This window comes from Lutra lutra, chromosome 14, assembly GCF_902655055.1.
Source record: "Lutra lutra chromosome 14, mLutLut1.2, whole genome shotgun sequence".
Taxonomy (NCBI): Eukaryota; Metazoa; Chordata; class Mammalia; order Carnivora; family Mustelidae; genus Lutra; species Lutra lutra.
Genome location: NC_062291.1, coordinates 86,107,746 through 86,133,404, shown reverse-complemented (window position 1 = coordinate 86,133,404; position 25,659 = coordinate 86,107,746). Strand labels below are relative to the sequence as shown.

Sequence of the window (25,659 nt, the reverse complement as noted above, 5' to 3'; positions counted from 1 at the left end):
ATGTTGACTGAACAAGTGGGTCACAGGGAGAGCTCAGTATTACTCCATTCACACATACGGCACAGCATGGAGCCGCAGGGAGGGCCAGACAGGCATGAGCAGGGAGGGCACACAGGGAACTCGCCAGTGCTGGTGGTGCTCCATTTTTTTTTTTTTTTAAAGATTTTATTTATTTATCTGACTCAGAGAGAGATCACAAGTAGGCAGAGAGGCAGGCAGAGAGAAAGCGAGGGAAGCAGGCTCCCTGCTGAGCAGAGAGCCCGACACGGGGCTCGATCCCAGGACCCCGGGATCATGACCTGGGTAAGCTGAAACCCACTGAGCCACCCAGGCGCCCAGGGCTCCATTTTTTAACCAGGGTGGGGCATCATGAAACTTCCCTTTATTATTTATACCTCACAAATCCCTTATGAATTTTCTTTTATCTGAAGCAAATATTTCATAAGAATCATAAAAGATCAACTTGCCTTCAATGTGCTCAACAATGAAGAAGGTCCTTGAAATTGCTCCTCTTGTCATCTGATAAAAAGTGATTCAAAAGGTATTTATTTACATGGTTTTCTTGCTCCTCTTGACATTTAAGAGGAGGAAGTCCCTAAGCCTCTGAGTTCCACACACACTATCTCCCCTCCTCCTGTGCTCCAACTTCCCAAAGGAGCCCTTAGGGATCCCCGCCCCAAGCCCCACCCTCTTCATCCCATCAGCCTGGCTGCCCTTCCGCCAAGGCACTCAGGTCACGCCCTGACAGTCTAGGGGTACAGATCCTATATACAGATTTCTCGCTGGCACAGTAGCTCCCTAAGGCCCAGAATTTTTTTTCTTTACTAAATTCCCAGAGCCTAGAAGAGCGCTTTGCATATTGCTCAAAGGGTATCTGTCGAACAACTGATGACCTGAACTCCAGTCTCCACTATCAGGCCTAGGGCTCTGTCAGTGGGTGGCACCTGCTCCCCACCCATCATGGCAGGCCCGGAGTCCCCAGCCCTCACCACTCAGGATCATCTTTTCCTCCCTATTGATCTTTCCTTTGAAGAGGGTAACTTTTTTTTTTTTTTTTTAAATCCAGGGAAGGAATTCCATAAATATATTGCACTAAATTTCTACGACCTCTGACCCAGGGTATAAAATGGAATAACTAATCAAAGGACATTTAACAACTATATCCAGGGCACTGGGGAAGGGGGAATCCTGACTCCTGCATACCTCCTTCCCCCTGCTCTTTAGAAAGAAGGGCCAGAACATACTTGGTCCAGGGAGAGGAGGGCTGCCTGGTCTAGAATGCCTCCCAGGGATTCTCTACAAAGCTGAAAATTTCCTGGAATCTACCCATGTGTCCAGAGGTCAGTCTGGGAAATCTTAGTCATTTTTATGGTGCTTCCATAGGCCAGGGCTCCCCAGACGGCACTGTGGGGAACATCAGCGTCCCACACGCGCTAACAGGGAGAGGAGCTGTGGGAGAAGGTTCCGTACTTGGAGAAGTTCAGGAAGTTCATAATTACAGAGCTTGTGACCAGGACCCCATATGTGCTCCACTGAAGGGCTGGAAGGGTCCTGCCCAAAAAAGCCGGTTTCTTTACGGTTTCCCCAGCTTGTAGGTCATGCAGTCTTGGCGGGAGAGACATCCTACACCAGTACAACTGAGGTTTTATCAACTGACCTAGTTAGGTTCGTCTAGAGTTGAATGTAGGTCTGCTTCTGTCTTCCCAAACCCTGTTTGTGTTCGGCCGTGCCAGAGCCCTGGGTATTCTCTGCACACGACAGCGGCAAGCACAGGGACGAGGGAACAGCACGGTGGTGGTGGTGGTGGGGCCTGTTTTGCTGGGTTCCCCTGGCAGGGTGTGGAGGCCGCAGGGTGGGCAAGGACACCCTTGGCTGGGTGCGGCAGGTGTCTGGCAGGAGAGGGAGAAACAGCCTGGTCCATTGGGAAGACTGACGCGCTGTAAGCAGCTCCCGGAGAACCGTCCCACACGCTTTAAGAGCACACACAGCTCCGCTCTCCAACGGAAACTCAGAGTGTGAAGTCTTGCTTCTAGGATCCAAGGTTAAAACTGTGGGACTTAGAAGGTCAAGGGTCTCACAAGGCTCTCCAGGCACCCTGGAGCTGTCTCCGAAGTGGCGCCCATGCAGCGCCCTGGGTGGGATGATGGGCCTGGCACTGCTCCCCTTGAGGCCACGAGAAAGGCCTCACAGAAGGGCCCTGGCCTTGGGGTGCAGGTGGCTTGGGGGTGGGCTCTGCACCAGCCCCCCGGGGAGAGCCTGCCGCCTCAGGACCCAGGGCCTGTTAAGACCTCTGCGCTTGGTCCCAGGCCCGGGGAGGTGCCCCCCTGATTTTCCATGCAAGGTTCCATGTTTCTGCATCTCCTGCACCCTGCACCCCAGCAAGCCGAAACCAGTTCCGTCCACAAGCACGGCTGTGTGCTGGACGGGGAGAAGAGGCAGGCCCGGGAAGGTGCGCTCCAAGGGCTGGTCTACAGACAGGAAACGCACCTTCCTTCATGAACCTTTCACGGGTGCTTCTTCTGCAAAACGGGTCTGGACAGTGCGGACACCGCAGGCCCAGCCAGGGCTACGGGGACCTCGGGCTTGCGGGAGGTGAGTGAGTCAGCACAGCCCAGGGCTGGGGAATCCAGGACCGCGGCCCCAGAGACAGAGCAAGTGAGACGACACCCCGACTTCAGGCGGCACCTCCGTGAAAGGCTCGTGCTTGCCTCCGGAGGCCTCATTTACTGCCAAGGAACAGAACATTCAAGATAATTACAGGTATTTTTTTAGCTTCTCCTTGTAAGATGGAAGTAACAAGAACACCAGCCTGCCAGGAATTAGCTAAGAAATGCAAGACACATCCTTCTGCACGCATCCTGCCCTGGAGGCCGGGCTGGCCCACTGGCCGACATCCCCTCACTTTCTCTCTGCAGAGCTAACAGCCGCGCTGGCGACGGGGCCCCAAGCCACGGCTGGCGGACTCGGACACCATGTGTGCTCACAGCACGGCAAATGGTGCCAGCTAACCCTGCACAAGGCCTCCCACAGCGGCCAGAGCCACCGGACCCGTGTCCCACAGCGCCACGCCGGGAGCAGACACCCCAGTGCTAAACCAGAACCGCACCCCAAGGTGTCTCACCAGAGGACAAGGGCCCACACGTAGAGACCATCCAAGAAGCAGAACACCGTCTCCGGGCTAGAGCAAGCGAGCGGACAGGTATAGGCAGTGGAGATCCAGGACGAGCGAGACGGTGGGCTGGTCTCCGCCAGAGCCGGGACGGGTGGAAGCACCCCGTCCTCCTCGCCGGCTCCGCTGTGCGCTCTCTCCGGACACGCCGGCCCTCTACTGTGGTTCCACGCGACCCGCCGTAGGGACGCACGCCACATGTCCTGTACTCACTGGGCACAGCCAGCATCCTTGGGAAGTTGCGGGACGCCAAGACGAGCACTGCAGAACGAGGGCCTAAGCCTTCGGTTGGCCTGGACACCAGGGCAGCGCCGAGGGGCTTGGAGGCCCCCCGCGGACCACCAGGCTCTGGAGAACACGTGCCATCTGTGGTGAAGGCAGCGGGTGTGCTGGTGCAGGGTCTTTGGTGGTCCCGTGTCACCCCTGGGACAGCTTTACACGTCACTGCAAGTGCCCCCTCCTTACAGATGGGGAACCAGGGCTCCGGAAGGCTGTTACTGGTGGAACTGTGTCTTCCAAAATGCCAAGCTGAAGTCCCAACAGCTCGGAGGCCCTGAGAAAGTGACTATTTAAAGAAAGGCCTTTACAGAGGTGATGGCCAGGAGGCCATTAGGGAGGGCCCGGGCTATCCGACGCTGGTGTCCCTATAATGGGGAAAGGAAGAGATCCCAGGGGAATTTGTCCCGAGAGGGGCAGCTACGTGAAGGGGCAGGAGGGCAGCTCGGGAAAAGCCTTGACGCTGGACTTCCAGCTCCAGAGTTGTAAGAGGGTAAGTTTCTGCTGTGTAGGCCGCCTGGCCTCTGGGACGCGTTCCCACAGCCCAGGTGAGGACAAAGGGTGCAGATGTTTCCTCGGTGTGCCCGCCAGGGACAGTGCTGGCTCCCACATACCCAGCAGAAGTCCCAGCCTTCACGCAGGCCCAGCTTGGCACCGGGCGTCCCTGACACACACACAGTGGCGGCACCAGCGTGATGCCGGGACCAGCATCTGGACACCTCCCAGAGGACACCCCCGGTCCCCTGAACCAGGAGAGGTCGACAAGAGTCACACACAAGAGTCCGGCTTCACCCCTCATGTCCTCATAGGCCTGGGCTGGGCCAAGGTCCGCAGATGAGATGGACACACCCTGCAGATCAGCTCTTCCAGCCTGGAGTGACAATCTGCCCTGGACATCAGGGGGCCAAAGGGGCACAGGCCTCACCTGGCTCCACTGGGAGGCGGCCCTGGTTTCTTGCATGGGGCTGCCGACTTCCCTAGAGCCCTGAGGAAACAGGCTTTTGCCCAGAGCAGCGCTGTGCCCTCATCCCTCCGTGTCCTGGGTCAGAGCAACGAGCTGCCCGAGCACAGCTGGGCGAGGGGACGAACAGTAATTTCTGCCTGTAGCTCCGGTCACATCAACGGCATTCACTTTCTAGGGACAAGACGTCTTGGCCTAAATTTCAAGACATTATCTCAGAGGCCAAACCAGAGGCAAGTGGCCTGCGAATGGGGTCGAGCCGTGGTCAGCCTGGGTCAGCTGGCAGGCACGGCGAATTCCATACGTCTCTCTCCCTGTGCGCAGACTTCCCCAGAAGCAAGTAAGACGAGACTTGCCTTCTGCATTCCCCGTGCCCGCCGCTCAGCCCTCCCTCACTCCAGCCCAACAGACCAGCGTGGGGTAGGAGCCGTGAGCACCGGCAACTTTCACACTGAGGAGAACAGCTTTTATTAATACAAATTGGGCCATTAATAATATTTAAATGCATTAGCTTTAACACAAATAAACAAGACCAGCCACTGAAATTTTAAAAACGGATCCTGTGTGCTAGAAAAGAAAATGCGGCCGGTGAAGAGGCAGGGCCCCCAGCCAGGTGTTAACACCCAGCGACCACAGGAGCCGCGCCTGGGTCTGAGATGCGGGCTGTGGGGAACATCAAAAGGTGTTAATGGTTTCAATATTTATCTGCTGCAGGGAAGCACTCTAAAAAGAAGACAGAAAAAAAAATTCTGCTAATGGCTGTGTCTTTGCCATTAAAATGAAAAGCTTAATGCATCTTATAATCAGAGGACAATTTGCAAATCATTAAGAGAAATGTAAAATTCCATTAAAATACAAATCAAGAGACTCTCCCTGGACTAATAATCTTTTTGATATTATTTTGCATTTCACTATTTCTGTTCCAATACCCAGGCCCCACAAATGATCAGTTCCCGAACACGCTATTTACCACAGCCTACTTCTTTAACGAGACCGAGAGAAGGATCATCTGCTATTCAGAGCAGGTACTAATGAAGAATTCCATATATTCTGAAATTTAATTAAAACCCCAAAGATTTCAAATTAGATGCAATTTGAAATGCCTGGGGCAGAAATACATGCACTTGCGTGGCGAGGGTACCGCGCTGAAAGTTGATACCGTAATTGGTCTTGATGTATTTTTGTGTTGCCAGGCTGAAGCACAGAACTCATAACCATATAAAAATTCTCTGTAGATTACCTGCTCATTGAAAATGCCATCACTCAGGTAGTTCTCCACTAAATTACCATACCACTAAAATGCACAAAGTGATTCGCGGAGTGGAGTGGCACAGCTGGCCGACGCGGCCAATGAGTTATGCATGCGTCAACGCGGCCTTTTTTCTTAGTAAAATATGCTCAGTTGAATATTAAAACATAATTGGCATTCAACCTAAGCAGCTTAAACCATTCCGTTATCTTCCTTTAAACCGATTTGGCTCCTCCACAGTTATTTTCAAGGATGCGATTCACAAACTAATGATGCCATCATCCTCGGTGAGATCTGCGCTGGTTTACATCGGCCATAAACAGGCGCGGTGGCCACGGCCAGCTCGGGACGGCCTTTAATACTGGCTGCTCTTGAACATCAAAGGCCCAATTCTCGAGGAAAAAAAGCGGGGGATGTGCCACTTATGTTGGTTCTTGCATATTTGATTCCAAGAAGAGGAAGAGATGCGAATTTGCTCGGAAAAGTAGGTCTTGGCCGAGCCATGAGCCCTGTGCTTCCGGAGCTTGGTGTCTGGGTCTCTGACCGTCCAAGGGAAGGCTGACCACAGGCCAGCTGAGGAAGGAACGCGGGTTTAGAAAACACAGATGACCCACACACACACGCACACACATGTGTAGGGACGGGTCCTTTACGCAATGTGTTTTGTGCAACGATCACCAGCAGTACTCAAGAAACGAAAAAGTAGTTGCCATAGTAACGGACACACTGTAGCTCTTTCTGCTGGGGGCAGGGTGGGCACGGGCAGGACTCGCCAGAGACAGGACTTTCCAAACACAATCAGCATTTACCCTACTACTGGCAGGGCGGGACAAACCTGGTTTCTCATGATGAGAGCTCATAACTGAGTGATGTACTTTAGGGTTAAGACCTGCCTTCCCTACGTCAGTCTTCAGAAGCACTGTACGGCCTGGCACTGGGCAGGACATGATGCCGGGTGCGCTGAGCCCTCGGGGGTCTGCTCTGTCCTGGTGAGAGCCACACCAATGGCCTCTGGAAGAGGTGGGATTTTTCCACTCCAACACAGAAATACAACCTTTAAAGAAGAACGCAGACTTGGGAAGCTTCTATCCAAGTGATCCTGAACATAAGGGACGCAGGGAAACCTCGTATGTGATGAGGAAATTTACGTTAAATAACGACGGCTCCACTCTGGCTCCGGCACACAGTTTCACTGCATCACGGCCACCAATTTTCTGACGCTGATGTGTTCGATGTATTAACTTACAGTCCAGTGTTATGCACGTTTTTTATTAAAGTATAATTTTTCTACAAACCCAGGTGGTAGAGATAACTCTATTTATTATTTCTAGGATGGTATAAAAATGCATTTAAAAATGCATTAACATTGCCTATAAAGTGTGAATATACATTTTATGACAACAAAAATATTTAAACGTTCTCTTTGACAGCAATCCGCGTTAATCTAACGCCCACAGTGGGGATAAAGATTTTGAAAGCACGTTTAAATGAAGAGTCTATTTTTTTTTTCACTTTAAAATACAGACCTGATCGAATATTCCATTTTTTCAAAGTGCATTTCAAATGAAAAATTCAGGAAACAGACAATGTGATTCACTTTTCTCGGTAGGCGGAAATCTGACACTGGACTGCTCTGAGGCACAGCCTCTCCACACCCACCCATCGTGAGGAACCTGCGGTGATCCACTGAAATTTGTGAACGTGACTGGGGAACTTCTCCGTAACAGGAACTTCCACTGGCTTGCTGTAATTACCGTGCCAGATGAACACTCCTACTTTCATGCAAATATTTCCCCATAATGTAGCACTTGTGACAATTTCAATTATCAATATTATTTACTTGTAGTAGAGACGCTGTCCTGGCCAGTACAAGGTCTGAAAGTAGCTGACATTCAAGCCACCTCTTAAGCTCGTTTACATCACACTGTGACCACCACGGCCTTGGTTTAAGGCCTTCTCGAGTATGTATGTATGTATGTGTGTACTGATTGGCTGATTGATTGCCTGAATTATGGAAACCTCAGGGGACATGGGATCTGATCACCTCCCCAGATCTGGGATGAAACTTTCACTGAATGAGGTTTCCCAGGAGCCAGTGGGGATGACTGAATCGTCAGACGGCTCTGGGCACAGAACGCCGTGCCTGCTCTTGGGGTCCGGCAGGCTGTGGTCCTGTTTAGCCACACGAGCACCTCAGGAGCTGGTACCAATTGACAGACTCAACTCTCCTCTGTGGGAGGAGGCACGTACTACCAACTCAGGGTAGGTGTAAGTGACCCTGTGGGTTACGAGAATATTTAACCTCTTCCACAGCAATCCCAGGGCGGGATCTACATTAGGTGTGTGGAGTATCAGCTTGGTATCCAGGACCTGAAGCGGCATCTTCCTTCCTACCAGCTGCTTCCATTGTTCGGGGGGCCCCCCAAGAATGTAGAGCTTCACTCACCCAAGTATTTCAAAGAGAAACCACATTTTGGGCCAAACTGGATACCTCCTAAAGGTTCTGGTTAGCTTTGCCAACACGATCATGGGATATCCTTGCCAAGGGCCGGCACCTGGCAACACTCTTTAGACAATGAGGAGTGGGGTGGGCTCATCCTGATGTGAGTCTGCAACCTCAGGATACCGACAGTGATGTGTGGCCAGTCTTGCTCACACTTTCCAAATCAAAAAGATGAGTAACATACTGGCCCTCCCACCTTCTCCCTTGGCTAGAGCTCTAGATCAGGCCAACCTATGGATACGTGACCTAAAACTTTTAAAAGTTGTTAATTACAACAGCAAAATACTTCTTAAATAGGCAACTATGGGTCTCAAACAAAAATCATTATTAACAGGAATGTCAAACTTGGATAGACTGAAGCCCATTGCAGAAACTCTCGTAAGAGTCTGATCTGTTTCAGTAAATTCCTTTAGAGCAATAGTTCTCAGAACAGGGCACACACACGTAACACAGACATACACTTGCAAGTGTGATACATACTACATATAAACTGTATGGTCACGTATATATACTTACCTCTCTCAAGATTTTGGACGTGTCTTGGGGAGGGGTGAGAGGCACAGAAATGACAGTATAATATGGACACACTGTCTAGAGCGCCTGGGTGCACAGGTTCGCAGAGCAACTTGACAAAGCTGTCAGCTTAAGCGAATCAGAGCTGAAGCTAAAACTCCTCGTCCAAGATGTGGTCCACAGTACAAAGAATAAACAAACACCAGGGACAACGGCCAGGCAGGAAATAGGAAATAGTGAACTCAGACGCCGTCTGAACCAGGCTCTTCGGCCCATGATACTCACCAAAATGCCAAAATGCAGCTAATCGGTTGAACTGAAGAGTGGAGGGTGAAGTGCACGGACGGCCTCTGAGCGGGCTTGGCCACCACGCCCCCGATGGAGCCAGAACCAAGGAGGGCAGCGGCCACGGGGCCCACAGAGCCACCACCCCTCAGAGGCTCTGTGACTCCCTTCTGCTCAGCCTGGGGGCCCCTGACTCGGAGAAACACTCACCGCGGGATGAGGGCTTCCAGAACCTAACACTGTTATCCCACGGGGGAGCTGGAAGTGAGGCACATATCTGAACACAGACCGGGCTGGGCAGCCACAAAGGGGCGCTTCTGTCCCCCTGGAGAGGGACATGCAGCAGATGCCGGCCCCAGGAGCACAAGGTCTCAGGCCAGACAGAAGGGGCTGCTGGAGAAGCACCGCTCCCTCCCTAAGGCTGTAAAGGCCTTCTGGTGCCTCCAGGAGGGCTTCCTGGAGACAGTTACTCAGGCCCTGAAAGCAGGGAGCCAGATGTCCTTGATGAGGAAGATACTCGCTCACCCCTGCGGTCCCCTCCGGGACTCACTCCATACCCTGCACACCATTTGTGTTCAGGCTTCTCGCCCACCTTTGTTCTTAATTATCCCCCCACCCCCACCCCCGGGGCTTGAAACCACACGCACGGCACAGCTGGACTGAGCCGGGACTGCTCCTGATTCCGGACCCCTGACCGTCTTCCGGCACCCTGACCCTCGCGCCTCCTCCCTCTCCCGCTGCTGATCGGCCCCTTCCCGTGTTGGCGTCAGCGGGCCTTGGGCCAGATTTCCACATGGGCTGCCCCCAAAAGGCAGTGTGGCCGCTCTAGGGTTGAAAGTACATTCTCACCCGCTCTTTTATCCTGCTTAATTTAAGTGCAGTGTTGTTAGCTTGCTCTAATTAATAAATGGGCATCGGAAGGTTTACAAACTAGGTAGTATCACAGCAAGGCTGGCAACTTTTGTAAGGCCTCATTTACAGTACGGGAGAACCGTGAGAGCCACCAGCCGGACGCGGAACCGCCACCGTCTGCTCCCGCTGCCTCTCTGCACATCAGACTTTCTCCAAGTCCAGGGAAGAGCGTCAGGTCAAACCTCATGAACGCATGAGGCCGCCTGCTGCTGTGGGCATGACGGAGGCTGAGACAAAGCTCCCGCCTCTGCCGTGGCCTGCACTGCACACACGCTCAGGCCGTGCGCAGGACTGACACCAGCGCCTGTGAGTGGCGTCCCGGTGGCCACAGGACCCTGACAGGAAGAGGGCTCGGGGCCTCCCTTCTTGGGGAGAGGGCGGCCCGGGGTGAGCGGCAGCTGGGAGGGCAGGAGGGCTGTGCCCTGCGAAGGCTGTGGGGTTGGGGACCCAGGAGAGCTGGCGTGATGAGCCTCTCTAGGAGGCATTTCTGATTTTACAGAGCTGTCACCGGCAAGGGCCTGAGGGAGTGATGATGCCGTTCACGTCCTCGTGGTCCCGCTGCCTCCCAGCACTCACTCAGCCCCCTGGAAGTGCACGGCCTGGGGGACCGTCCTCCAGGACACAGTGCGGACCTTCGCTCACCCTGGAAGGGACTTCCCTGTAACTCTCTGGAAGGGCTTGCAGGAGAGGCCCTTTGCAGAGAGGGTGTTCAACAGACTTACACAAGCACGAGAATCCTTTCTGAGGTCTTGGAACAGAAGCTACAAGATACTACTCGCCGGCAGGGTTGGCAAATGCGGATCTTACTACCGTCATGCGGCTGGATTTCATAGCTACAAGCTAATAGCTGTGACGAAGGAATTATTAAAGTGTTAAATATTTCATTTAAAAGGGAACATTGCAGTCACTTTGAAAACTCAGAACTCATCTGCTGAAAACGATCATCTGTGAGAAGACACCAGAAGGAGCAGCTGGGGTCCACCACCGTAGGCACTCACCACCCGCTATCCCCACTACCCGCCGTTCACACCGCCATTGGGGTCCACTGCCGTCCATCCCCCACCACCGTCTGCACCCACCACCCACCTTCCACACCACCGTCCACGCCGCCGGGCTCACACCGCGCCTCCTGGGGCGCCATCCGTGGAGGAAGCCCCCACTCTAGCCCAGAGAGCAAGCGGAGAGGCCCAGGCTCCCTGCTCCGAGCACCTCGATGGTCAGAGGAGCTGAGAAGGGGACGACAGTGTGTGCACACCTTGAATCCGAGAGGGGTCTCAGTTTCCCTCAGGTCTGCCTCTCCTCAGCTCTGTGAAATCCTGCTTCTGGCAAAGTCTACTTCCACCTTTTCACCTGCTTTGCCCCGGACTGGGAAGGCTACATGAAGATGCTTACGTGTACAATGGAGCGACGTTACTTTTGAGAAGTAAACGTGGAGTTAGAACGCGTTAACAGGAAAGAACTTTAAACGGTATCTCGTTATTAAAGAAACATTAGATTTCAAGACCAATGGCTTCATTCAGTAACTGTTTCTTAGAGAAAAATGAATTCAAAATAGTGCTGGCCTTCGCAAGGGCTCGAAGGGGGAGCCGCTGCCCTCCCTAAAATGCTTCTTTGTGCCGGGACGGCTGGCTCTCCGTCGGACGCCAGCAGCAGATGGTCCTGCCGACGCTTTAATAAGCGGATCGGCACAAGGCGAGCCCCCCAAACTCCAAATACAACACACGACGGTTTTTTCTTAGAAAACGCCCTCTACTAAAAACAGTCTCACAAGAAGATTGAGACACATCTTACTCCACACCCGGTTTGCTTGTGCTTTCCTGGGCCACCGCCGCCCTCACCCCTCGGAGGACCCCAGCAGCGGCGGCGGCTCACACCTGCGGACTTCCAGTCATGAAGGACAGCCTCATGCTCCTTGGCAGGAAAACCCAGACAATTAACTTGTTACTAATCAAACCTGGGAAATTTTCCAAGATAAGAAGCTGAACTACGGGAAATCTCCAGTATTAAGTTCTAACCTGACAAAAACTTTAACTGCGTATGGCTTACGTCCGCACTCACGTGTGACCAGCCTTAAAAGATGAACCAGTGCTGAACGGGTGCCCATCTCACCGTGAAGCGGTCTTGCCCACAGACAAGAGGGGCCCACGGAATGCAGTAGGGGCCTGGCCCCAGGGGCCCCCAGTGCAAGGGCCGGCTCCTGAGGACAAGCAGGTTCCGGTGCTGGGGCTCTATCGGGTACGTTTTTAGAACAAGCTAAAAGAAGCAGACCTGGTCTAAATCTCAGAGGCGAGACTGGGATGAAAACATGATATGCAAAAGTGTATTAAATGTGCCCCCAAACTAAGATGCATGGAAAATAGAATTTGTTAAAAAAAAAAATTTATTCCACATTAACATGTAGCCACGCCTCCAAGCCTGTGAAGGTTTCTTTCTCTACGTTAATGACCAGTTTCTGGAGGTCTCAGAGGTTGTCAGAGGATTTTCCTGGCATGGGACTTGTCTGCTCACCATGACTCCCCTCGTGCTATAAGATACCAAGTGGAAACAGAGCCAAGCCGGCTACCAGTGGATAGAAAAGGGTGTTACCACATCTGGGGGTTCGTGTTAGCAACTGTATCATAACCGTCCACCCCCTCCCTTCCTAAACCATAAAATCCCCACACCTGGTCCTTGCCTGGGAGTCAGCAATTGAGCTAAATTAGAAAAACCTGGCTTGCACATGCTAAGGCGTGGGAAACCCCGGCCCAAGGCAACCACTGTCAGGAGGTGGGACTGGCCCAGGGGACCCTGTCCCAAGGAGGGTGCTGGAGGCTGTCTCCCCTAAAACCGGCTAGAAGGACCTGCCAGCGCTATGGGGCTCGTCCAACAGGGAAGAGCTTCTGGCTGGGGCTGGATGGCTTCCATCCTTACCCCAGCAGCTGTTTCCAGCTCGTTCTGGTCACCCACACTGCCCATGGGGGCTGGACGAGGAGATGGGCTGGACGAGGAGATGGGCTGGCTCGGCCCAGTGCTAGGTAGGCAGGGTCAGAGTGGCCAGTCCTGCCCTCTTCAAACACCAAGAACAGGATTTCAGGATTTTATAAGCTCACTTTCCCCACCTCTCCCTTTGATTATAGATACTTCCTGCCTTGGTTTTCTAATTTTTCTGTCCTGAAAATTTTAAAACCTTAAATTTCTGCTCACTAGGGGCACCTGGGTGGCTCAGTGGGTTAAGCCTCTGCCTTCGGCTCAGGTCATGATCTCAGAGTCCTGGGATCGAGCCCTACATCGGGCTCTCTGCTCAGCGGGGAGCCTGCTTCCTCCTCTCTCTCTCTCTGCCTCTCTGCCTACTTGTGACCTCTCCCTCTTTCGAATAAATAAAAATTAAAAAAAAAAATAAATTTCTGCTCACTAGTCAACAGACTTTAAGAGAGGAAAGCCAGTCAGGCAATTCCTTCTTTCATTCTTTACTTGAGAGAGAGAAAGAGAGAGAACATGAGCACAAGCGGGGTGCATGGGGACAGAAGCCGACTCCCTGCTGACCAAGGCACCCAATGTGGGATTCGATCCCAGGACCCAGGGATCATGACCTGAGCTGAAGGCAGACACTCAACGGACTGAGCTATCCAGGAGCCTCTGGTCGGGCAAACTCCTTGCTCCTAGTGGCACAGCAGTACTCTCCAAGTGATGAACGACAGTGGACGGCACAGTTCAGAGCACCAGGGTTCCCAAGCCCCTACTTCAGAAGCAAAACCACACCTGAGTTCCCAGCCTGCGCAGCACACAGAGGCCACACTGTGTCCCCTGCAGCCTCTGTGCAGTGGGCTGGCTCGTGCTACTGGAGGGTGACCCCAGAAGGCCATCCAGGATGCAACACGTGCACAGCGACATGCCAAGGCCCCCTGGAGTTCCCACAGCCCTCCTAGAGACCGTTCTGAACGACACAGGGGCTCAAAAGGGGCCCCGTTTTAATTCATTCAGTTCATTGTGAAAATGCTCAGGTACTTACTATCTGTTCACTTGTCTGACCTTGTCAGTCAACTCAGGTGCTGGCTCAACTTTCCAGGAGCTTCTCTATTACTGCCCCTGAAACTCCTTACTCCACTTTCAAGTTTCTTTTTGCTGAAAATCATGGCAGCTACTGGAACGCCACTAAACTTATTTAGGATACGCTGTTTTGAAATTCAAGATTGCTTCACATTTACTTTAGAGATGTACTTATTTTAGAGGGAGGGGCAGAGGCAGATGTACTTATTTTAGAGGGAGAATCTCAAGCAGACTCTGCACAGAGCGCAGACCCCAGTGTGGGGCTCAATCCCGCGACCCTGAGGTCATGAGCTGAGCCGAAAACAAGAGTCTGACGCTCAACCGACTGAGCCACCCAGGAGTCCTAGATTTACCTCATCTAAAATCTCAGGGTAGTTTTTTCCCTTGACTGTGTGTGTTCGTACACCTAGACATATTTGTACACGTACACACACACTTATTTTAAAATGAGCGTAAAAAGCCACCATGCAAAATGAACCTCTGGTATATGTGTAGATTAATTTTAGTTGCCATAATTCAGGTCCAAACAAGAATTCAGAAAGAAGCATCTGGGAAAATGCCTTTTGGTGATCACAGACCACGTGCCTTAAACATGCTACATTTAGGCAGCAAGTTCTCAGTTCACACTTTAAGCACACAGTAACTACGGCAAGTTTGAGAAGTTAGATTGCAAACTTCTCTGAGACGACACAATGCCTCTACCCACTCTGATGAGATGTCACCGGCCGAGTTTATGGAAGTGGCTAATTGTCCATGGACAAGCCTCATTTTCTGTGCTGTTGGCAAGCAGACAGTTTAAGTTAACAATAAGCTTATTGAAAAATTCACTGCTATTCAGATGTGTTTCTATTTAAACCTTTTAGCCAACAAGAGTCAAGAGTCGATCTGCATGCATCATTTTTACTGCCTTTGCCAAGAATTATGTGACCACGTGCCAAAGCTAACACAAGCATTTGGGATGGGTGGAGATTGTGAACTCCTGTCCTTACAGTGCAGACACATGCGGTCTCTGTTTAGATGATGTAAAAATACCAAGTCAGGAGAGTCGATAAAATGGGCTGTGACGTAAGCGGTAGTTCATCAGTCAAGCTCCCTAAGCGAAACCATGGGAGGTGGCAGAGTTACTGACCTTGCTGGAGAACGGGATGGTGAATCGCAGGCAAGGGGAGGCGTGGGAGGGCTGCGGGCTCATGGAAATAGGCGTCCAGCCAGGCCGCACACTGCATCAGGGGCTCCGTCATTTCCTCCGGACGGCCAAGCAGCTCAGGAAGAACGGGGGCCTCCGCAGGCCTGCAAAGTAGTAAGAGGAGGGTCATAAACTTCAGGCCCCGAGTCCACACAGGTGGGAAGCAAATGAACGCCCGCTGTGCCCACGTGGGTGGACGTCTGTAGCAGTTCCGGGGAGGGGTGCCCACTGCTGCTCAGTGGTGGGCAGGTGCCCGCAGGAGGAGTGGGGGGCCTTCCCACCACGTTTCCACCTTTGGCTCTAAGAAACACAAGCCCTCTTTGGAAACAAGAGGCGATTCCGGGAGGAGCGTGCTGGGACACAGGCTCTGCCGTCTGGGGCTCTGAGCATCTGCAGTCACCCCGTGAAGCAGGATGCAACGCAGCCGGGATGACAAGCGAGAAGCCGGCCCAGTGGGAGTGCGGATGCCCCGTCGTACAGCCAACAGGTGCACGTGTACCTCTATCCTTTGTCTGTAAAATCGCGTCTCATCAAACCTTCTTCCAGAAATACTCCCGAAGGAATTACCCTGCCTGGGACCACCAGCGCCTCCCACTGAGTTTCAACAGAACAGCGCGTTCGGGACTTTGTACCGCTTTGGGCTGCGTTCCGGGGACTTCCTCGCGGTCTGCTTTCCGTCCGCGGAGTCTCAGGCTTCAGTGTCTGACTCGCGTGCAGTCCTCCCTCGAGGCTAATGCCAGTCACGCCGCTCGGCTTCTGCTTTTCTTCTTTCTTCCCTCGTTCATTCCTTACGGTCACTTCTTCCTTCTATCTCCTTCCGGTTAAACCACATACTGTGGAGTCGCTTCGTTTGCTCCTCGCCTGCGGGGGCGACCTCCCGCACCTGTGGAGCTGGTGGCCGCCTCTCCCAGAGCTGACTCACCTTCGGCAGGAGCCGAGTCTCTGGGGATCCCACTGCTGGAACGAGAAAACATCCCTGCTTCTGAGCCCTACAGTTTTATGATGGATCCAATTTTTATTTTGATTTCCTGGAACCCCACACCCACAAAAGCACTGGCACCAAGTCTGATCTCTTCAGCTGACATTCCTTCCTTCCCTTCCAGAGCCCTGCACAGCTGGCAGGCTTCCTAGGCTTTCGGGGCCTGGAGGGCAGACTCCGTCTGGCATCTCAGATCCCGAAGCTTCGGGGGGAGGGGAGCTGCACGGGGCTCTTCCTGGCCCTCCGTGCCTGGCTCTGTGGGTTAAGGACGCGTGCATGTGCAGCGGTCTACAGGCTGCCTGTTTTGTCTCGTACTCACCACCCCAAGGAGGGTCTGAGTGGAGAGGCCACAACTGGCTTGGCCATACGGCCCAGCCCAGGGAGGACGTGGGGGATGGCGGCTGCAGGAGCGCGGGCCCAACTGCGCCGTGCGGGAAGGCCGTTGAGCACGCGCAGGCTGCCGCAGACCCGGGAGCCCATGCACTTCCCGCTGTGCACTGCAGGGAACCGCTGAAGGCCTGGACGAAGGTCTCACAGATGTGGCCCCGCGCAGGAGTGCTAGTCTCTCAGGCACAGCGCCCTGTGGAAATGAGAGTCTCCACGGACGTCCTGGATCTCACCGGAAATCAGCTTCCTTGGATGAGATGCACAGAAATGCCCTTTCCACTGTTTTTCTACAGTAGAACAGAAAGGGGGCTGGGGAGAGCATCTAAGCACTTGCATGTGGACAGGGGTGAGGAAGGAACAGGACAGAGAAAGTCAAAGAAACGAGTCCCCTGGAATGACCCGGCCGAAAAGGACAACAGACGCAGGCTGGCCATCCTGCCGACTCCCGACCCAACAGAGCAGGCCGAGGCCTCAGCCCAGAGGCCATCTTCGTGAGATCTCTGTGGGCAGGAACCCACGTGGACAGGCCTGTGGTCGGCCTGGACCCCGCATCAACAGAGGGCCCCCACAGGACGTGCTCACTCCACAGCACCGTGGGGCCAGTGGAGCCAAGACATTGCTCCTGCCCTGATTTCTTTCTCCATCAGGACATCTGGTCGGGGAAGGACTTGGACTTCTGTGCCTGGCCTGAATGTCACTCGACTTCAGAGAGAAATTCTAGACACTCTGTTCCTATCCTGTTCCTTCGTACTGAACAGACATGTACTGATGACAGAGGAGAATAAAGATGGGGAGGGCTGTCCCATGTCTTGCCATCCCACTCCTGGGGGTGGAGAGAGAGGGGGCCAGTGTTCTAGGGAAAGCCAGGGCTCCCTTCGCACAAAGCAAGGCCAGTGCCACCCGGTGTGTGTCGGGGGGTTGGCAGTTTGTCCACGAAGGTCTCAGCCACGAGTACACAGCAAGCTGCGTGTGACACCTGCCCAAATGGGAGACGGACAGAGCTAAGGGGCCGATGTCCCCACCCTCAGCCTATGGGAGACCCCCGTCCCTCTCCTGCCTTGAGCGCCCATGCTGACCCCCGTGCGCCTGGCGCCTCCCTCAACAGGCCAGATGGTCTCAGAGCTGTTGGGCTATGCTCACCCATTTCACCAACAGTGACTGTGCTTCCCTTGGCCAGGGGACAGACGCCACGGGAGATGGGGCACCTTAGGCCGTGGGACGGGGCCTTTAGTACCCACTAGCAACCCACTGTGCTCCAAAACTTATACCTCTTTGCTCAGAGGCCCCAGAATGGCACAGGGGCGTCTGGGCATCAAAGGCACTGACCAGGCTGGTTGCCGCGTCCTCATGGCTAAGGGACTAGAATGGGAGCTGTGTCCCTACTAGCATTTCCCACTCTTAAAAGGGTATTTGAAGAATTTTTATAGTAGTAAAATTCATCTTAAATTGATTTTTTATGCTTGTGCTAAAGATCTCAACCTCTGATTTACTCTGTAGGTCTCCTTTTTAACTCTTTTTCTATTGGCATTAGGTAACTATTCATGGGTGAAATGTAATTAAACAGCTTTGCTTCTGAAGCAAGGATTTATGATACTACATTTAAAATGAATGGCATTAAACACACACATAAAACCAGATTTTTAAAGCCATGACACAGATTTCCATTTCTACAATAAAACGAAATTTATTCTCTGCCCTGCCCTCTCCTCCAGCCTTGCTTCGCACGTCCCTGTGCAAGCTGCGGTGTGACGGCGGCGCAGCCCTGCCAGTGGTTGCCCTGATTACGGAGGAGTCTCTACTGGCTCTCCTACCCACCAGCCCTGAGGCCCCAGTGATTACGAGCTCCGTGGTCCACACTCCTGTAAATCCCACACCACAGCCCTCCCTGGGAGCCTGCCACTCAGCCACCGCGGAGTCGCACACCCCTGTCCGTGGGCCAGCACCAGGTGTGGGAGCCCAGAGCTGGCAGCTGGACAGCCAGCCCGCAGGGGCAAAGAGCAGGCCCTGTCCTGCCGTCAGCTCGGACCAGGCAGAAAGGGATACATCAGAGTCAGCCAGCCTGAGGCCTTATCCCAGATAACACTTGTCATCAGTAAGAGTCACCCGGGCCAATCCTGGGACACTGGGCACCACCTCCCCTCCATTAAACCTGGCATGAGAGGGCTGGCTAGTGGCTGACCAACACATCTGGCTTTGTTGAGCTTTTCCACAGAGGACAGGGCAGCACACCGGGCACACTGTAACAGAGCAGACATGAAATCGTATGTGGTTTGGTATAAGGGTTTCCTCAAGAAACATGCAGCTCTTGGCAATCCCCACACAGTGGCCATCAGGGGAAGGCTCTGGAACACTGGCGCGAACCAAAGGCCCTAGTGAAGTTCTCCTGCAGTCATGACCCCTTCCCTGCTGGGGCTCAGAGAAAGAATGTCCCGGCGAGCTGGCTCAGAGGTCAGGTTTGTCCTTCAGCCCAAATCAGGATGCAGGAGGAAGTGCTCCAGAACCTTTAATGACATCTTTAATGACACAGGGATGCCTTACCTACGAAGGTGGAGGGGAAACCCATCGCTGACGGCGTTCACAGGAAGGCTGTCCCTCCTCCCTGCAAAGCAGCCTATGTCTCAGGACGTGGATTTCAGCTAGAAAGCGAGGGGGCAGGGGCAGCATCACACTGGTGGCAGCAGGCAGACAAGGGGAGGGGACTAAGTGTAAACGGAATGGCCTCCCTGGACAGGGGTCCGAGCCATCCATCCGCCACACACAGAGGTCGCATGCACTGGGCTCAGGCTAGCGGCCGCTGCAGAGCCAGGAGTCCTGGGATAAAGTGAGCCCGGCCGGCAACGCCCCCCAGAAGGCAGCACCCGAGGTCTACAACGGCGTCAGGGACTGGCTTGACATGAGAAAAAAATGAAAGAACATTCCCGACCCCACATCCTCCAGGGTCTTTCCACACTGCAAATTTGTTCAACACTTTAAAACTCAATCAGTTTGGCAGGAGATCTGGGCATTCAGGTTTGGGGGCGCCTCAAGACTTCACTGCTAGTAAAGAACCACTAAATCTTCATTTCTGAATGAATTCTACTTCCCCAAGACATTAAAATGTCATGTACTTGGCTTAAATCCCATTTGATGTAAGAAAACAGGCCAAAAGTTCTAAGCTACTCACATCTGATTAGCAGCATTAGCTATACCCAGGGGGCAGACATTCAAAAACTTCTCTCTTTGACCCCAGTACTTTTCCAGTATTTGTCTTCCCAGGATAAAACCGAGGGTTGCAGTTTGGGAACATGAACTGGTGATGCTAGAGGCTTGCCCATGCAAAGAACTTCAACCTCGGAAAAGAGTTCCAAAGACCCGTATTCTTTGGAGTTCATGTGGAATCTGGCAGTGCGCTGATCCAAGCTGTGTCCTTTAGCAAGGCTGGGAGATCAGTCTGCGGGAAAACCCATGGAGAGTGGGGTAGAGCCTGCGGTAGAAGCAAGAGTGCAGGGCCTTGGCCACATACAGCGTCCCAGACACCCTTACAAGGAGAGGAGTCCCCGAGCTGAGCTACAGAAGCGCACCACCCCTTCTTTGGCTTTAGGACGCAGGGTGGGCTCCGGACCCCACAGTGTCAGGAAGAGCACGTGTTCAGCAAAACGTTACAACTGCAACACAGGGGACTCTGAAATGCATGGCTACTGCGGCTCAGTATCACCGGTATGCGCAGTTACGTCTGACCCAACAGCTCTCTAGCAGAGTCTCCTGTGTTTGTGTCTGATGGGTTCATCCCGCTTTAATTACACCTCCTTGCTAAAGTTTGCTTTTTTCTTTTTTCCAGTGGTGGGATGGAAGACAAATAAATTATGCTACCTATGATCAAAAAATATCTTTTTTTTTAAACAACGGGGCTGAATAAAGACTTTAAACTCTATATTCCAACTGAATTTTGTGGCTTGATTCCATGCAAGCCGCTGTGGAGGACCCGTACGTCCATGGCTTATCCACGAAAGCATGGACGCAGCATCTGTAGCACGAGGAGGGCGAAGGGACGACACAGAGGAGGTGCTGGCCGCCTTCCACTCGGCCCCTCGGACGGCCCCATGCGCCCCTGATGCCCTCCGCGATGAGGGCTGCCGCGGGACGTCTGATGAGCGCACACGTCCCGCGACAGCTCTGCGACACAGCCTGCTTGCGGGCAGCTGGCGGGCGGCACCACCACGCGGGTGCGACGGGGTCTGTGCAGTTATCGGACCTTCTAACCCGGGGAAAAGCGGAAGGGCGAAAATCAGAGTGTTGATGCAGGGACTCAGAACACCGGCCTCCGACAGCAGAGCCGCGCGGGAGACGGAGAGCAGAGGCTCCCGATGGGCTTGTCCGGCCACAGGACGGGGGCCTTGTGCGGCTCGTGGCGACGGCGGGTAGCGTGACCACATGTCTGGCGCCGTCCTGACGATTCGGAGGTCCATGTGCGGGTTTGCCCCACGCCCTGGGAGCACCAGCAGCTGACGGAGAAGGGAGGACGCGGACACAAAGCCCCGGCAACATGCCGAAGCTGACGCTACAGACGGCGGATGCGACTCCTGTGCATGGTCACTGGCAGGGAGCCAAGAGCCGCCGTGACTCCTGACACCCGGTGGACGGACCGACATTCACGCCTGGGGTCCTGGCATCTGTTCTCACAGGTCAGTCTCTACAAAGCAGACTTTGCCACCCTTCGATGGAGGACAACCGGTAGCGAAGGGAGCCCGCGCCCGCCGCACGCAGAAGTCGTGAGGCCGGCTTCGTGGGGCAGGGGCACTGCTGGCCATCTCTGCAGGAGGGCTGGCGAGAGCCGGCAGGTGCTCTGCACACCCTTGCTCGGCTCTCACAGTGTGGTTCAGGACAAAACGGACGTACATCATGCTCCTTGCCTTGATGCCTTCCATCTCCCCCCCACATACCCCCAAAATGAATTCTACATTTATGATCCGATCATAGGCCACCAATGGTCTACGTCCTGAGGCCAACAATAGGAGAAGGAAGAGGCAGTAAAATTTAACTGGGCCCCAATCTACTCACTTTCTGGGTGGTCACAGGTATGTTGCTTAAATTGGGTATCAGTTTTTAATGGGCAACCTAAGCCCTCAAAATTTGGGGCTCAAATTAATGTCAGAACCTAAACAAGACCATAGAGGAATTTATGGTAGTATTTAAACCCTCCAAACCCCAGAAAATTTTATGTAAATTTTCAACTCTTCAATACAAGGTACATGTCGTAAGAACTACACACTTCTTTTTCCTTTTGAAAATGATCCTTAAATACATAAGCAATAAAACATTTTAAAAACACAATTTAAATAGTATACTTGGCAGACTGGAATGCCTTAAAAAAGCCCACTTCCTTTCTCCCCTAAATGTTCAAATTGTTAAAAGGAAAACTGTATTTTATCAACACTTTAACATATCATTAAAATCTCTACTATCTGACAGATGAAGATAAAAACACCCCAAAACTATAGATGAATTATCAGGTCCCTAATGATTCCAAAACAATTACAGGATGCAGAGCAATCTAGTTAAATTTTATTCAAAAGCTTACTACACTTGTGTTTTCTTTTATTTTTCTATCAAGAAGCCCATGAGGCTTAAGCACAATTCATTATGCATGAGACCCCACTTGCAGTGCTTGACTGTTGATTAATAGCAAAGTTTGCTGTATGTACATTTGCAACATTAGACGCATACAATATGCTAACTTATTCTTTCACTGAAACTAATTATTTACAAAAATGACTACTTGAGACTACAATTTATTAAATGCATGCATCCAGTCTCAATTTGGCCCCCAAAGACAGCCTGGAATGAAGATCTTTTACTTGATGTGACAACTTCTAGAAACGCTGTTATTAATATTGTCAACGTGGCAAATAAAGAGTTCAAATAGCCTTACGTGTTGCGTTTGCTTTTCACCACTGAAGCAGGGAGCGGAGCAGCCTTCCGGCATCTCACACGCGAGAGGTGGACTGCTCCTTCCCAGCTTCATTTAGCTTCTTATAAATAAAATACTTACCCATTAACAACAGAATGGTTTAAAAAGAAATAGCAAACATGAAAGAGGAATAGAAAAATCCTAATCAATTTGTTACTTAAGTAGATTACAAGCCTGTCAAGAGAATAAATTTAGTTCCTCTGTTGAAAAATATCTGTAAAAATAGAATTTTTAAAGAGTCATTTCCACCAGTCTCATCAAATTATTGGTATTCCCATATAGGTACTCTCTCCCATCCAAAGGATCTTTGGGGTTAGGTAACTGTGCATTATTCAGTCATTCTCTTCACTCCCAGAAAAGAGGGAACATATATGGATTGGCTTATGGACAAAAATTACAGAACCTTCATCTTCACATTCAGATTTCAGAACAGGGCATCTGGTCAACCTCAACATCTTTCAGGCTGACTCCTTAACTCGTGTGGCCTAGGGCAGCATCCACCTGCTCTGAGCATCTTCTGTGGTCCAGTCTCTCTCTGCTGGGCCAATCTGCACTCTTGCTACAGCTGCCCCTTCCAATGCCCTCAAAGACTCTGTATGGCCTTGCTCTGCTCTGCTGAGGGTGTGTGCCACTGCAGGCTGAGGAGAGACAGACAGGAATCAGACTCCTTCCTTCACATGCCAAGATAAGGAAAATCAATGTCTGTGCCCAAATGACAGAATGATAGTGCAGAAAGTCATTACACACTACTAATTGCTCTGTGCCATTAAATTTTTGCAAGGACGCCTAAGGAAAAAGACAGAGGTTTCCAACAAGGGCTTGCTCTGGGATATACGATTTTAGGGACAGAGAGGAAAAATGGAACATCAGTGAGAGGGCCTTTGCTCCCTAAAACAAACAGGTGTTAAGGGGGAAAAGAAAGTAGCCTGAGAACGGGAAAATCTCAGGGCCATAGTCAAGATGGGTAAAAGATGACTGGCTTTCTTACATGCAATTTAATATCCCAACTCTCTCAATAACACATTCAAGGTCAGCCAGAGTCAAGGCAACTGACTACAGAAGTCCCTGTCGAGAAAATGTCTCAAAGTCAGACGTTCATTACACAATATGGCATTCTGGAAAGGGGGGGGTCCACTGAATAAAGGGGACGGTCAACTATCGGGAAACAAGACAAGGTAAACACGTGCATAAAAGTTCACAGCAGCTATTTACTGAGTGCCTGACATGTGCCAGATATTTAGTTAAGAAAGTGTTCTGTATGTATTCCTCCCCATAACCCGAGGGAGATAGTACCTCTATGTTCCAGAAGATGAAACAGAGTCCAGAAGTTATGTGACAAGAACTTAACCAAGGCATAAGGGATGCAACTAGGATTTGAATTAGAGTGAGTCAAAAGCCCTTACTATCGGGACCACCTCCGTGGACCCAGCGTTCTTGATCCTCCCAGAAAAGGAAACGGCTCCTCCTTATCATACACAGCCTGTGTTTACATGCTCCTTTCTCAACAGCATGTACCTTACGTAGCATAGATCCTGTAGAGCGATTGGATCTGTTCTCTGACACTTACATACCTTCTGTAAAGTTCCACTAATCCGTAAGACGTGGACACCCAAGGCCCACTGCCTATCAATTCAAAGACAATGGGAATCTGAGCGCCAATTCTAGTTCTATATTCCAGACACTTCCAAGAAGAGAGAGGAGGTGCCCATACTAGAGGGTCTCAGGCTTGTAGGGAGCGGCCCACTGGGCACTACTGGTCTATACCCTTATAGGAAGGCCACGTTTACATTTAAATGCCTTGATGAGCACTCCGTACGACATTCCTCTTTACAGGTAAGAAGGCTCGGCCTTAGACTATCCCGGGCCCATCATCTTCCCCACACTTGGCCCTATGGAAGCCAAGCTCAGAATGAGAAAAACCACAGTATTTATTGTTCTACGTGGCTTTTGGCGAACGAGCGGCCGGGCTTTTTGCTCGGGCAGATGTCAGCCTAGGTGGCATGAGGACGTCAGATGGGTAGTTCCCATGAAGGCTGTTCCAGGCATCTGAATGAAGGGCCGTGCATTGTCGCGTTGCTGACCCCAACTCTGTCCCTCGGCCCCGGCGTCCTATCTGACACACTGCTGGTGCTCAGAGCCTGCTGAGCAAATGCACAAACAAGACGCGGCGGCATCAGCATGGCCACCATAGCTCATGCACCGAAAAACACCTGCATTTCAGATTTCATTTTTCCAATGAATAATTTGCTGAAAACCACTCCCGAGGGGGGAAGAAAAACCCACCAAGATTTTGTAAATAGTGAAAGCTACATTTCTCTGCCTTTCCCGATTTTGTAGCTGACTGCTGGTAACAGGCTTTGTTAAAGCTCAGGGACCGGCCATCACTTCTGATCTTGCTTACTTTGACAGGACTCTACAGTCAAAACCTGGAAGTGTTTCAGATTTGAAGATACACAACTCGGTGAGTTTCCTTCACGGTGGCCCCATCCCCACTCCTGATACAAGGCGATCAACTTCATAATGAGATGAAACACAGGAAAATGAAGTTAAATGGCACACTTAGCTCCACGTTCATTCTCTGACCACGGATGAAGGTGGAGCTCCAGGAACCACAGACACGTTCTATGAAGGCCACTTACACTGTCCCTCATTTCTGCATTAGGTTTTCCAGTCTTCCAAGAGGTGGTCATTAGATCATCACAGAAAGAGGGATGAGGTCCTAGTGGGGAGAACTCCCTGCCCCCCCATCCCCGGCCATGCGGAGGGCATCAGCAGACTCTCTGCAGCCACTGCCTTGTGATCACTTCCAGGAAAACAGACAGGAGAAGGAAGCCCGCTCCGAGGAAGCAGGCACACACACACCCCTCCTGCAGTGACTGGGAATTCTGGACTGTGCGGACAGAGCATCCCAGATACAAAGCCTGTGACAGGGACGGCACATGGTGCCTGAGCCTGGGGAGCCACACCCCTTCTCGAGGCTCTCACGCCTTTGCTACAAAACAGGACTAACACAGGCCCAGCCTTAGTACAGTCAACAAAACTCATCTCCAGACAGCTTCAAGACTACTTTGTTGTGATGCAATTTAGAAAAAAAAAAAATTAGGGCGCCTGGGTGGGTCAGTTGTTAAGTGTCTGTCTTCGGCTCGGGTCATGATCCCAGGGCTCTCTGCTCAGTGGGAGGCCTGCTTCTCCCTCTCCCACTCCCCCTGCTTGTGTTCCCCCTCTCACTGTCTCTCTCCATCAAATAAATAAGTAAATAATCTTAA

At 52.0% G+C, this 25,659-nt stretch overlaps 1 protein-coding gene across 5 annotated transcripts in view; it reads right to left on the bottom strand.

Annotated features, from left to right (window-relative positions):
* The window catches only part of MGMT (O-6-methylguanine-DNA methyltransferase), a 278,625-nt gene that overhangs the window by 34,348 nt on the left and 218,618 nt on the right, over positions 1–25,659 (bottom strand). For all 5 annotated transcript variants that reach the window (XM_047703157.1, XM_047703160.1, XM_047703156.1 and 2 more), the window contains exon 3: positions 15,024–15,184. In XM_047703157.1, the coding sequence (XP_047559113.1) occupies positions 15,024–15,184 (161 nt within the window). The remainder of the gene's footprint in view (positions 1–15,023; positions 15,185–25,659) is intronic.